Source organism: Ahaetulla prasina, chromosome 8, assembly GCF_028640845.1.
Source record: "Ahaetulla prasina isolate Xishuangbanna chromosome 8, ASM2864084v1, whole genome shotgun sequence".
Taxonomy (NCBI): domain Eukaryota; kingdom Metazoa; phylum Chordata; class Lepidosauria; order Squamata; family Colubridae; genus Ahaetulla; species Ahaetulla prasina.
Window position 1 is genome coordinate 4,295,875 of NC_080546.1, and position 13,146 is coordinate 4,309,020.

Genomic DNA, 13,146 nt, shown 5'->3' on the forward strand with positions numbered 1-13,146 from the left:
TCTGACTAACCAGTTTCTTTAGTCGGCTCCATAGAATTTCCAATTGGGTGAAGGTTTGGGCTATTCCCAGGCCATTCCAGCAGTGGAAGAGGATTCTCTTGAAACTCCAAAAAAAAAAGTGCTGTTATTAGCCATCAAACCTCAAAAATACACTTTTCCCAAAAGGTTTCTACATTTTTGGCTGCTACTGTAACTACTCACTGTCACTGCGAGACTTTTTGGGGTGATTAAAAATTCATTTCTCCGTACGGAAATTTGGGGGAAAAAAATCCCTTTTCCAATGCTGAAGGTTTTTTCCCCCCCCTTTATTTCTTCCCAACTGATGCTATCGGAGTTGAACGTTTGAGACGTGCCACGCGCCGCAACGAAAGCCTCCTAAAATCTTATTTTTCCTCCCTACAGAATTATTCCAGTGGATAACAAGGACAGCCTGCACTTGGTTAAAACGGTGAGTATTTTTCTGCGTGCTGCAGAATTACTTACCTTGGAGCAAGCCGAGAGCTGCCTCCGGGGTTGCGCCAACTCCCCGACCTCCGGACCTTCAAACGTGAACTTAAGACTTCATTATTCCATCATGCGGGACTGGCCTAAGCGTAATTTTAAATTGTAATTTTAAATGGGTTTTACGTTGGTCTGTGACCATTTCAGTTCAATTCGGCCTATTAAATACTTGTTTTTAATTCTGTTTTAAACTTGCTGTTTAAAACAGAATTGCATTTTTAAATATGGCTGTAAACCGCCCTGAGTCCTTCGGGAGAAGGGCGGTATAGAAATTAAATTATAAATAAATTATAAATAAATAAATAAGAGGGGACAATTTGCCTTAGAACAGGGGTCTTCAAACTTGGCAGCTTTTAAGACTTGTGGACTTCAGCTCCCAGAATTCTCCAGCCAGCATAGCTGCCGTGATAGTTGCCGGGGGCGGGGGGACTATTTAAGAAATGCAGCCATTCACTTAACAGCTCTGTTAAATTAAGCTCTGTTAAGTGTTAAGGGCCTCTGGTGGCTCAGCAGACTAAGTCTGTCTGTTATTAACACAGCTGCTTGCAATTACTGCAAGTTCAAGTCCCACCAGGCCCAAGGTCGACTCAGCCTTCCATCCTTTATAAGGTCGGTAAAATGAGGACCCAGATTGTTGGGGGGGCAATAAAAGTTGACTTTGTATATAATATACAAATGGATGAAGACTATTGCTTGACATAGTGTAAGCCGCCCTGAGTCTTCGGAGAAGGGCGGGATATAAATGCAAATAAAATAAAAAATAAAATAAAAAGCTGTGGCCAGGAAGGTCGTAAACTGGGGCAAAACTCACTTAGTAACTGTCTCACAGAAAGTTTGGGTTCAGTGGTGGCCGTAGGCCGATGAATCCCATCCGGTTTAGGACGCTTTCCTCCTGCTTTGCTACAGGTGACCATGGCTGTGTACGACATCCCTGACCTGCTTGCCGGAAGAGGCTGTCTGGGATCCGTGGTCTTTTCGGAGTCCTTCCTGACCTCGCAGATTCTCGTCAAGGAAAAAGGTTCTGTGGGGAGAAAGAAACCTCTGGAGTTGTGGGGCGGGGGGAATACCTCTACGATTTAACTCATCTGTGCAATTACTTAGTTTTTTGTTTTTACTTTACTTTACCTTACTGCTTTACTTTTACTTTTCTTAACTGAAGTTACCTTAACCTTAACTTAAACTTACTTGACTCCGCTCAACCTTAACCTTAATTTAACCTTAGCCTTAACTTAAGCTTAACGTTAACCTTAACCTTTCTTAGCTCAACTCAACCTTAACCGTAAAGCTAACCTTAATTTAACTTTAGCCTTAACTTAGCCTTACTTAACTCAGCTCAGTCTTAAATTTAACCTTAAGTTAACCTTATTATTTATTTTTTATTTATTTATTAATTAGATTTTTATACCGCCCTTCTCCCGAAGGACTCAGGGCGGTGTACAGCCAAAAAGATAAAAACTCAGAATATATACAATTAAAACAAAAAATTTAAAATTTAAACCTTAGCCTCACCCTTAACCTTAACCTTTCTTAACTCAACCTTAACCGTAAAGCTAACCTTAATTGAACCTTACCCTTAACTTAATCTTAACCCTACTTAACTCAGCTCAGTCTTAACTTTAACTTAACCTTAGCCTCAGCGTCAGACTTAGCCTTAACCTTTCTTAACTCAACTCAACCTTAACTGTAAAGCTAGCCTTAATTTAACCTTAGCCTTAACTTAACCTTAACTTTACTTAACTCAATTCAGTCTTAACCTTAACCTTAACCTAAACTTAGCCTCATCCTCAACCTCAGCCTCAACCTCAACTTCAACCTCAACCTTAACTTAACCTCAGCCTCAACATCAACCTCATCCTTAACTTAACCTCAACCTCAACCTCAACCACAAGCTTAATCTCAACCTTAACTTAACCTCAGCCTCAACCTCAACTCAACCTCAACCTCAACCTCAACCTCAACCTCAACCTTAACCTTAACCTTAACCTTAACCTTACCTTTAAATTAACCTCACCTCACCTAACCTACCGTATATCCCACCTCTGTTATTTTTACAAATAACTCCTTTGGACCATCTTCTAAATCAGAGCTGTCCAACCGTGGCAACTTGTGGACTTCCAACTCCCAGAATTCCCCAGCAAGGGCCTCTGTGGAATTCTGGGTGTTGAAGTCCACAACCCTTAAAGTTGCCCAGGTTGCAGATCTCGGCTCCAAAAGGTCGCTTTGGTAGAAAGTCACATGGATGTAATGGCCTGCCGAAGCTCGGCTAGAAACCTAAACCGGCCCACTCTGAGCTGCTAACATTGATTTTGTTGTTGCTAAGCTACCTGCCCAAAGAATCCCGTAGTCGGGAAGGCAGGACTGCTTCCAAACACTTTGCAAAGTCTTCTCTAAGTTGCAAAGAAGAGCTGGTGAGATGCATTTCTTTGGATTTACTCTGTGTGTGTGTGTGTGTGTGTTTGTGTGTATGTGTGTATACGAACGTCTTTAAGCTTTTCCTCATCTGCTCCTAATTTTGGGGGTGAGCCGCCCCACACTGCCATGTCAGAGGCATCCTTGGAATAAAATGGAGTGGAGTGGAATGGAGTGGAGTGGAGTAGAGTAGAGTAGAGTAGAGTAGAGTAGAGTAGAGTAGAGTAGAGTAGAGTAGAGTAGAGTAGAGTAGAGTAGAATAGAATAGAATAGAATAGAATAGAATAGAATAGATAGAATAGAATAGAATAGAATAGAACAGAACAGAACATATGGAATGGAATGGAATGGAATGGAATGGAATGGAATGGAATGGAATGGAATAGAATAGAATAGAATAGAATAGAATAGAATAGAATAGAATAGAATAGAATAGAATAGAATAGAATATATGGAATAGAATAGAATATATGGAATAGAACAGAACAGAACAGAATAGAATATATAGAATAGAATAGAACAAAATAATACCTTGGGACCTTGGAGGTCTTCTAGTCCAACCCCTTGCTTAGACAGGAGACCCTACACCACTTCAGAAAAATGGTTATCCAACATCTTAAAAATTTCCAGAGTTGGAGCACCTACAACTTCTGGAGGCAAGTTGTTCCACTGATTAATTGTTCAAACTGTCAGGAAATTTCTCCTTAGTTCTAAGTTGCTTCTCTCCTTGATGAGTTTCCACCCATTGCTTCTTGTTCTACCCTCAGGTGCTTTGGAGAATAGCTTGACTCCCTCTTCTTTGTGGCAACTCCTGAGATATTGGAACCCTGCTATCATGTCTCCCCTAGTCCTGTATATGTATTGCATACATATCTGGTTGCCTTATCACTTCCGTGCTAAGAAAGCCATTCTTGCAATGCTCAGAGACAAGGAAACGAAAGAATTATGTAAACACACCGCTTCCTCTGGAGCGACACAACGGGCAGCTTTGTTTTGCCTCTGTGCCGAGGAAGGCCGAGTGACAAAATTAGAACAACAAGAAAAGCAATGTAAGCACAGTAAGTTTAACCAATAGAAGGGACTATTTGGAGCTCAGGGTTGAACTGTGGGGTCCTTGGTGCTCTCTGAGCTTGATGGCTTTCTTGCAGACGTCTCATTACCCAGCTAGGTAACATCATCAATGCTCGAAAGGAGCGTGGTTTGCTCTCATTTTACATTCTAGTGGGTTGCCCTGTCCATGTTGGTGGGAGTGATCTTTGTGGTTCTTTGACTGGACTGCTGTTTACTGTTCGATTGTTTGGGTTGGTTACTATAGGTGTTAATCTCTGTTTATGTGGATTGCTGGCCAGAAAGTGTTGTCGTCTTTTAGCTTTTTGGTTGTCTCTTTTGAATGGTTATTTATCTCTATGTGCTTGTTGATGGCTGATTTGTCTGAGTGCCAGGCTTCCAGGAATTCTCTGACATTTTTAGACTTGGCTTGATGTAGGATGCCGATAGTTTCCCAGTTCAGCTGCAACCAACCCCCATGTAAGCGGAGATTAACATCAGGATTAATACGAGACCAGCAATCAAATGGTAAACAATACCCTAATCCGGTGGTTCTCAAACTTTATAGTGCTGCGACCCCTTTAATACAATTCCGCACGATGCGGCAACCCCAACCGATCTCAGCGCCCTCAGCAGCCGCAGAAGGGGGGGGGAAAGCGGCAAACTGTTTTTTTGAATTTATCGCGCCTGAAGCCGTCTTGGCTAGCGATCTGAACTGCTTGCGATTGCCTTGAGGACGGAGGCATTAAAGCGGAGACTCCTCCCCTATTAAGTTTATTGCGCCTGAAGCCAGATGAGGCTAGCGATTGGGAGCGATTGCAGCTGGCTTGAGAGGGAGACATCAGAGCAAAGATTTCTCTCTTTTTTAATGCATCGCGCCTGAAGCCGAATTCGGCTAGCGATTTGAAGAGCCTGCAGCTGGCTTGTGGAGTCAACCATTGGAGCGCGATTATTCGACTCGCAAGTATACTTCCCATATTTCCGATGGTCTTAGGCAACCCCTGGCAAATCGTCATTCGACCCCCAACGGGGTCGCAACCCACAGGTTGAGAACCGCTGCCCTAATCAAAGAACCATTGAGACCACTCCCACTAACACTGACAGAGAAATGATCTGTATATAAATAGAGAACAACCCACACTCCCTTCTAGCACTGATGAGGTTACCTAGCTGGGTAATAAAATGTCGACAAGAACACAATCAGGGTCAGAGAGTTCCAATGACCCCACTGTCCTCTTTTCTCCTCCTCTTCCTCCTCCTCCTCCTCCTCCTCCTCCTCCTCTCTGCAAACCCTAATCCCTCCCTAATAGTCCTGATGCTATTACTTAGTTGGGTCATGAAAAGTCTGCCTGAAAACAACCAAGCTCAGAGAGCACCAAGGACCCCACAGTCCTTTTTCCTCCTCCTCCTCCTCCTCTTTGCAAACCCCACAGCCTTCTACCATAGTACTGATCGTGTTACCTAGTTGGTTAACGAAATGTTTGCAACGAGCACATCCAAGCTCAGAGAGCACCAAAGTAACTGCTACTTTCCAGAATTGCTTTCGGAGAGAAGCCAGCAACTCAATCCCCTTCTCTTTTTCACTTCACTGCAGATGGCAGCAACAGCACAGAAACCAGCTACCTCATCCTCACAGCAGCGATCCCGAGATCGGTGTCTTGGCTGGTAAGTAGACCTCGATTCCTGCAAAACCTCGGGAGGTTTTCCTTCCCCCGCCCCCTTCCTTTGCAAAATGAATGTAGAAAACAGATTAAAAAGCTGTTTTTTTCTAAGCCGGTCGAAAGCAAGGAGGAAAGATTGTTCTTTTGTGATGGTTTGCAGGGCATTGGGGGGGGGGGGAAATGGCGAGTTCTCTCTTGGGAGTGTGTTCCTTTGATATTTTTCCAAGAACTGCGGGTCAGATAAGAGTCAGGAACCACGGGAAGTGCTGAGGTGGCTACGGGCAGCTGAAGCGGAGAGTTCGGGCTCTACAAAACACAGCGACATTATCCCAAATAGGGGCCTTTATTGGTTTAGAAGTGCGCTTTATACAAAGGAAATACATAACCATTATTTATATTTATTTTATTGATTGATTTCGGTGCCTCTGAGTCAGTCTTGATTCCTTGGCAACTGCCTCGAGCAGTCCTTGCAGTTTTTGTGGAATGGAGATTTTGGAATGGTTTGCCATTGCCTCCTTCCTAGGGCTGAGGGAGAGGGACTGGCCCAAGGTCAGCCAGCTGGCTTTTGTGCATAGGGCGGGACTAGAACTCACCGTCTCCTGGTGATTGGCCCAAAATTATCCATATGCCTTTTATGCTTAAGGTGGGACTAGAACTCACTGTCTCCTGGTGATTGGCCCAAAATTATCCATCTGCCTTTCATGGCTAAAGTGGGACTAGAACTCACTGTCTCCTGGTGATTGGCCCAAAATTATCCATCTGCCTTTCATGCCTAAGGTGGGACTAGAACTCACCATCACCTGGTTTCTAGCCTGGTGCCTTTTAACTGCTACCCCAAAGTGCCGTCACTTTCTGTTTATACTGATTGGCAAAAACATTGTATCCCTCCCATAATATCAGAAAAAAACTAGCCATCTTTGTAGGTTTTACCCATAGAGCATTCTAGGAGATGTAGAAAGCCTTCCACAGTTTTCGTGGCCGAGGAAATCGGCCCCACGTTTATTAAAATATCAGTATTCCAGGGGGCTTTTATAATTTAAAAAAAAAACCCTCATCAAACTCTTGACAGTCCAGGAAATAAGGCCTGTCCACGCCTTAATACATGGGATTATAATTTATTTAAGAGTTTTAAATAGTTGCCTATCTCAGATACGTGACTCTGAGTGGCTAAGGGTATTAAAAGCGATTTTAAAACACATAACAATAAAGCGTAAAACCTGTAGCAGCCAGGAAAAAATTACGACAGAAACCACCTTCAGACATCTATCATAACCAAGAAACAGACCCTCCCCATCCCGCACCGAGGCGCCAGGTTTCAAGCACAGCATAATTCTATGATTCATATTTTTGCATTTCTGCTTAACTGCTGAAGTATTTCAGGCCCTTCCAGGGTTTATCCCTTTCCTTTTAAACAGCGTTGCGGGGAGGTTGAGTTGTAAGGTTGCAAAGTGGGTCTTGGAGTAGGGAGAATAGAAGACTGGAATTTGAATGCAGGATTTTCAATCCCAGAAAGCCAGAATTGAAGCTGTTGTTGGTTTCGGTTCTAGGTTGAAGAGAATGAAGTGAAACTATCCGAACGGGCGCAGCAAGTCCTGAAGGTTTGTCTTACAAATTTTTTTTGTGTGTTTTACTCTTCTAGTTTGGCCCTGAGGATTGCAAACTACGCCACTAGCCAGCATTCAATGTTGTGAGCTGGTTAGTTTTCCTTCTATGTTAGCCTAGTGTTCCTCAACTTTTAAGACAGGTGGACTTCAACTCCCAGAATCCTCCAGCCAGCATGATCGGCTGGGGGATTCTGGGAGTTGAAGTCCACACATTTTAAAGTTGGCAAGGTTGAGAAAAATTGTATTACAGATTGTCCTTGATTTACAACTGGTTGTAAATCAAGGACAAAAAAACATACTTAAGGCCTAGATTCAAAGTTTTGACAGCCTTCCGTCCCTGATGCCACACGATTGCATTTTGGATGTGTGTCCATTGGCTTGCACTTACGGCCATTTGTGGCCTCTTGCGTTCACGTGGGCACAATTTACAGTGGTTTTACTGCAAACCAGTATCAACTTCCAATTTCCAACAAAATCGCCCATTCCTGACGACAAATTCAATTAACAACCGCAACTTTCTCTTCATGACTGTGGATTGGCTTAATGACCTCTGCAAAGAAATGTTGTAAAATAAGTCCCATTACCGTGATGATCTGCTTAACAACTGGCACGATTTACGACTATAATTCCAGGCTCAATTACGGTCATAAGTCGAAGACTATGACCGTAGACATTTAAATATGAGCCGGCCATGTGTGGCAGCTGCCCAAAAAGCCAACACAGTTCTAGGCTGCATAAACAGAGGGATAGAATCAAGATCACATGACGTGTTAAGACCACTTTATAAGGCCCTGGTAAGGCCACACTTGGAATACTGCATCCAGTTTTGGTTGCCACAATGTAAAAAAGATGCTGAGACTCTAGAAAGAGTGCAGAGAAGAGCAGGAAAGATGATTAGGGGACTGGAGGCTAAAACATACAAAGAATGGTTGCTGGAATGGGTAGGTCTAGTTTGATGAAAAGAAGGACTAGGGCAGACATTATAGCAGTGTTCCAATGTCTAAGGAACTGAACCTATTCTCCAAAGCCCCTGAAGGCAGGACAAGAAGCAACGGATGGAAACTAATCAAGGAGAGAAATAACCTGGAACTAAGGAGACATTTCCTGACAGTGAGTGCAATTAACCAGTGGAACGACTTGCTCTTGTGAATTCTCCAACGTTGGAGGTTTTTAAGAAGAGACTGGATAACCGCTTGTCTGAAATGGTGTAGGGTTTCCTGCCTGAGCAGAGGGTTGGACTAGAAGACCTCTAAGGTCCCTTCCAACTCTGTTACTCTAGTCTACTCTACTGTCTGCATCTTTCCCCCCGTTGATACAGATAAGAGGTCAGGACCACGGACAGCAGCACAATGAGACAGGAGGCAGTTTTCAGCTCCCCATTTAAAACCTTTTGTCAACCAAATGTAGAATCTGCAATATTTCTGAAGCCCTGAGAACATCACCTGCCAATGTCAACCATCCCTTTGGCACAGATAGCGAAAGAAACTTCTGGGGTATTTTTATTACCAAGAGCAAAACTTCATTGACAGATCCATACAGGCACAGAAGAAGGGAAAACAGTTTCGAGTTTTCGGCATGAAGCGCAATAAGTCCTTGGCTTACATTCCAACCGTTCATTTAGTGACCGTTCAAAGTTACAATGGCTGAAAAAAAAACACCAGACTTATTTCTTCCTAGTTGCGACCTTTGCAGCATCTCCATGATCACGGGATCAAAATTCAGACGCTTGGCAACTGGTTCGCACTTACGACAGTTGCTGTGTCCCAAGGTCGTGGGATCCCCTTTTGAGACCTTGTGACAAGCAAGTGGGGAAGCCAGATTCACTTAACAACCAGGCTACCAACTTGTGATTCGCTTAACAACTGTGGCAAGAAAGGCTGTAAAATGGGGCAAAACTTACTTTAACAAATGGTCTCACTTAACAACAGAAACTTTGGGGCAATGGAATTCAGGAAGGGTCGGATTTGGACTACTTGTGGAAATGTATTGACTCAAAGCCGATGACGTGCTTAACTCCGCCTTCCAGCTCTGCCGGCTTTTCTCCCATAGAAGACATCTTGAGCTTTAGGAAGCTAATTCCAAGATGTCATACTCTTATCTAGAGATGCCAATTCCCCCATTATTTTGACAATCAGCTCCTTAGGGCTTAAGAGGCATCTATGAGATCCAAAAGACCAACTCCACACATGAAGGATGTTGTGTCTGCGCCCCCCAAGCCGGGGCCCCTGCCAGAAAGTGACTTGGAAAGTGAGGGGGAAGGGCCATCAGAACTTACCTCGGGAGCACCGGCTTCCCTGGCTCAGCTCCAGTAGCCAGAGGCAGGCCAGGTGGAGGAGATAATGAGGCCTCCGTCCCCTGACTCTTCCCCCCCCCAGGCCACGCCTCCAGACCCGGCTGATGGCAATCAGGCCTGGCTGGACCCTAGGTTTTGTAGGCAGGAAAGGAGGGAACAATAGAAGCAGGGGTGGGGCAGGCCTAGGAAGTGCTGAGTCATGGAGTCACACCCCACAGGATATAAAAGCAGCAAGGGCTGCTATACCTCTTCGTGGCAAGCAAATCAACTGCTTAACTAGAGCTGAAGTATTGTTTGTTCCTGGTTGACTCATCGGCATCAAGCGAGATAACAGAGACACTTGGCAGATGCTTGCTAGTTTGCTGCCAGAAGCTGATAGTTGCCAGCTAATTAAGTCATCGCTAGGACTGAGGCGAGGGGGACAGAACAAAGGACCAATTATACTGATTTATTGCTACTCATGCCTATGCACAGGAACCTTATCAACTAACACTTAGCATCTGGGAGGAGAGAGATACGGGTCAACAGAATTCGAGGAGGGTTGCACTTTGTCCACTTCCAGCTATGTAGAGATTCTAGGCCAGGGGTCAGCAACCGGTGGCTCTTTCATCCCTCTGCTGTGGCTCCCTGTCGCCAGTCGGCTCCACGATTGATAGGGCTTTCGCTTAGGGCAGGTAGAGGAAAAAGGACGCCGCGCTAGGAGGAGACTCTATGGTGGGGGAAACGGACTTCCGGTCAGCTCCAGAATTGAATGGGAGGTTTACGGTTAGAACAGTGGTTCTCAACCTTTATAGTGCTGCGACCCCTTTAATACAATTCCCCACGATGTGGCGACCCCCAACCATAAAATTATTTTCGTTTTGAATTTATCGCGCCTGAAGCCGTATTGGCTAGCGATCTGAACTGCTTGCGATTGCCTTGAGGACGGAGGCATTAAAGCGGAGACTCCTCCCCTATTAAGTTTATGGCGCCTGAAGCCAGATTAGGCTAGCGATTGGGAGTGATTGCAGCTGGCTTGAGAGGGAGACATCAGAGCAAAGATTTCTCTCTTTTTTAATGCATCGCGCCTGAAGCCGAATTCGGCTAGCGATTTGAAGAGCCTGCTCTTGTGGAGTCAACCATTGGAGCGCGATTCTTCGACTCGCAAGTATACTTCCCATATATCCGATGGTCTTAGGCGACCCCTGGCAAATCGTCATTCGACCCCCAACGGGGTCCCGACCCACAGGTTGAGAACTGCTGTCCTAGAGCATCGGCGTTATTGGCCTTTCATGATAAACCAGGGGTGTCAAACTTGATTTCATTGAGGGCTGCATCAGGGCTGTGTTTGACCTTGCGGGGGAAGGTAGGGGGAGGCGTCGCCAAGGTGGGCGTGGCCAGCTCGACGTCACTCATATCGGGGGCCCGAGCGCTCTGCCAGTGAAAACAGGCTCCCGAGCTCCGTTTTGGCTGCGGTGGCCTCCTGCCAACCCTCTGCCAGTGAAAACTGAGCTCGGGACGACTGCACGGAGCCCTCCCGAGCTCTGTTTTCGCTGGCAGAGGCACTGCGGGATGGTCCTTCGCCGTTTCCAGGGAGGCCCCTGCGGGCCAGATTCAGCCTCTGGGCCCTGAGTTTGACACGCCTGTGATAAAGCAAATGACTTTCATACATCCTTCAAAAAAACAAAAAAACCCCACCTCTTTTCTTGTTCACCCTACTTAGAAAGAAGAATCTTTCCTGGGAGCGCTCCTGACCGGAGGCGATGGAGCGTATATTGTTGCTAGCAATTCGCTCTGTAGACCGGAGGAAGGTAAGCAAGCAAAAATTTTCTACAGCACCACAATTCAAAGGCAACATTTTCTTCTTCTTTGGATTGGACCTTTCTGAGTTCGACGATTGTAAGCCAGATGTTAGAGCTGGAAAGCCGTAGTCTTGACAGGATGCACACCTTTGCTGTCAGTCTGAAGTCTCGCCGTTATTAATATTCTGCCTAGGCTGGTCACCGTCTCCCTCCTAACACCAGTTATTGTATTTTTATTTATCTATTGATTACATTTGTATCCTGCCCATCCCACCATTGAGAAACTCGGGGCAAACAATAAATAGAATTACAAAAGATAAATCAAGAATAGGATAGGATAGGATAGGATAGGAGTTCAATGGAATGGAATGGAATAGAATAGAATAGAATAGAATAGAATAGAATAGAATAGAATTGAATTGAATTGAATTGAATTGAATTGAATTGAATTGAATTGAATTGAATTGAATTGAATTGCCTCCCCCCCTCTTTTTGGGACCCGGATGTTTTTCTGGACAGATTGTGTTATCCAAGTCCTGGATTATTAGTTCTGGTTTATGGACTTACCAGGACCGTACCATGGGTCTGATGGTTAGAATATATTTTACATCTTATATTTCATATGTTACATCTTATATCCCATTTGTACCATGGAGATTGACTGTCCATTTTTACATCTTACGTCATCTTATATCTGGATCCTAATTAGAGAGCTACCTCAGGAGAACATCTCTGTTAACATCTCTGTTAGTCCGGGACAATCTATTTTCTGCTGACTTTTATTGTTTTATTGCATGTGCTATTCTAGATCCGAACTCTTGCGCCTGCGAGGTGCCCCCGCCTCGTGGGAACGGCCTGTTACCTTACCTAAGGCCGGCCTCAATGACGGGTCTTGGGACCCACAGAGGTGGCATGCGAAGAGGAAGAGCCTTTGGGGGTTTTTAGATAGGGCATTTTTAAGGGGTGGGAGGGTTAGGCGGGTGTTGGGGTAGTCCGTCGGGAGAAACCAGTCCCTGCAGCGTGCTCGTGGTGATTATTTAGTGGGTTCGGAGGTTATGGGGGAATGTGTTCCTTTTGTGAGGTGGTTCCATTTGCACGGTAAGTGGGAGGGGCAGATATGGCGGAAGGGGGATCGTATCGGTCTAGGGGTCACGTTCGATGTCTGCAAGCGATCGCGTGCCCGATCCCTCTGACTTTCCCGTTCCCGGATGGTCAAGACCCTCAGAGCCTGGGCCTTCGTCTCATGTTATGCAACGCACGGTCCGTGGCCAATAAGGCCCCCTAATATACGATCTTATTCAGGGGCGCGCGGATCTTATAGGCGTTACGGAGACCTGGTTGGGCACTGAAGGCGTGCCCTGGTGAAATGTGCCCACGGGTTTCCGTGCATTCCATCAGCCGAGGCCCAGGGTAGGGGTGGGGGTGGCGGTTGCTATTAAAGAGAGTCTAGAGCCGAGGAGACCACTGTACCTCAGATTGCGGTGTGAATCCCTCTTTGTGAGATGGGGTCATAGGTGTCAGATGGGCTTGCTGGTCACGTACCTGGCTCCTTGCTGCGTGACAGCTGCCCTGCCCGAGCTCCTGGAGGTGCTTGCCGGGTGGCAGTGGAGACCCCAGACTTTTAGTCATGGGGACTTTAACTTGCCATCTGCCGGCTTGTCATCGACAGTGGCTCGGGAGTTCATGGCTTCCATGACGGCCTTGGACCTGACTCAAGTAGTGGATGGCCCCACTCACACTGGGGGTGGCACACTGGACCTGATTTTTATCTCTGGTCAGTGGTTGAAGGATCTGGATTTGAGAGATGTAGTCATAGAACCTTTGTCATGGTCAGATCACTCTCCTTCCCC

The 13,146-nt window shown here is 45.6% G+C and overlaps 1 protein-coding gene across 1 annotated transcript in view; it reads left to right on the forward strand.

Moving 5' to 3' along the window:
* Nucleotides 1-13,146, forward strand: part of DNAAF9 (dynein axonemal assembly factor 9) — a 137,874-nt gene that overhangs the window by 52,712 nt on the left and 72,016 nt on the right. The window contains exons 16-20 of the mRNA XM_058192901.1: nt 403-448; nt 1,408-1,519; nt 5,552-5,622; nt 7,166-7,216; nt 11,218-11,305. Coding sequence (XP_058048884.1) covers nt 403-448; nt 1,408-1,519; nt 5,552-5,622; nt 7,166-7,216; nt 11,218-11,305 — 368 coding nt within the window. The remainder of the gene's footprint in view (nt 1-402; nt 449-1,407; nt 1,520-5,551; nt 5,623-7,165; nt 7,217-11,217; nt 11,306-13,146) is intronic.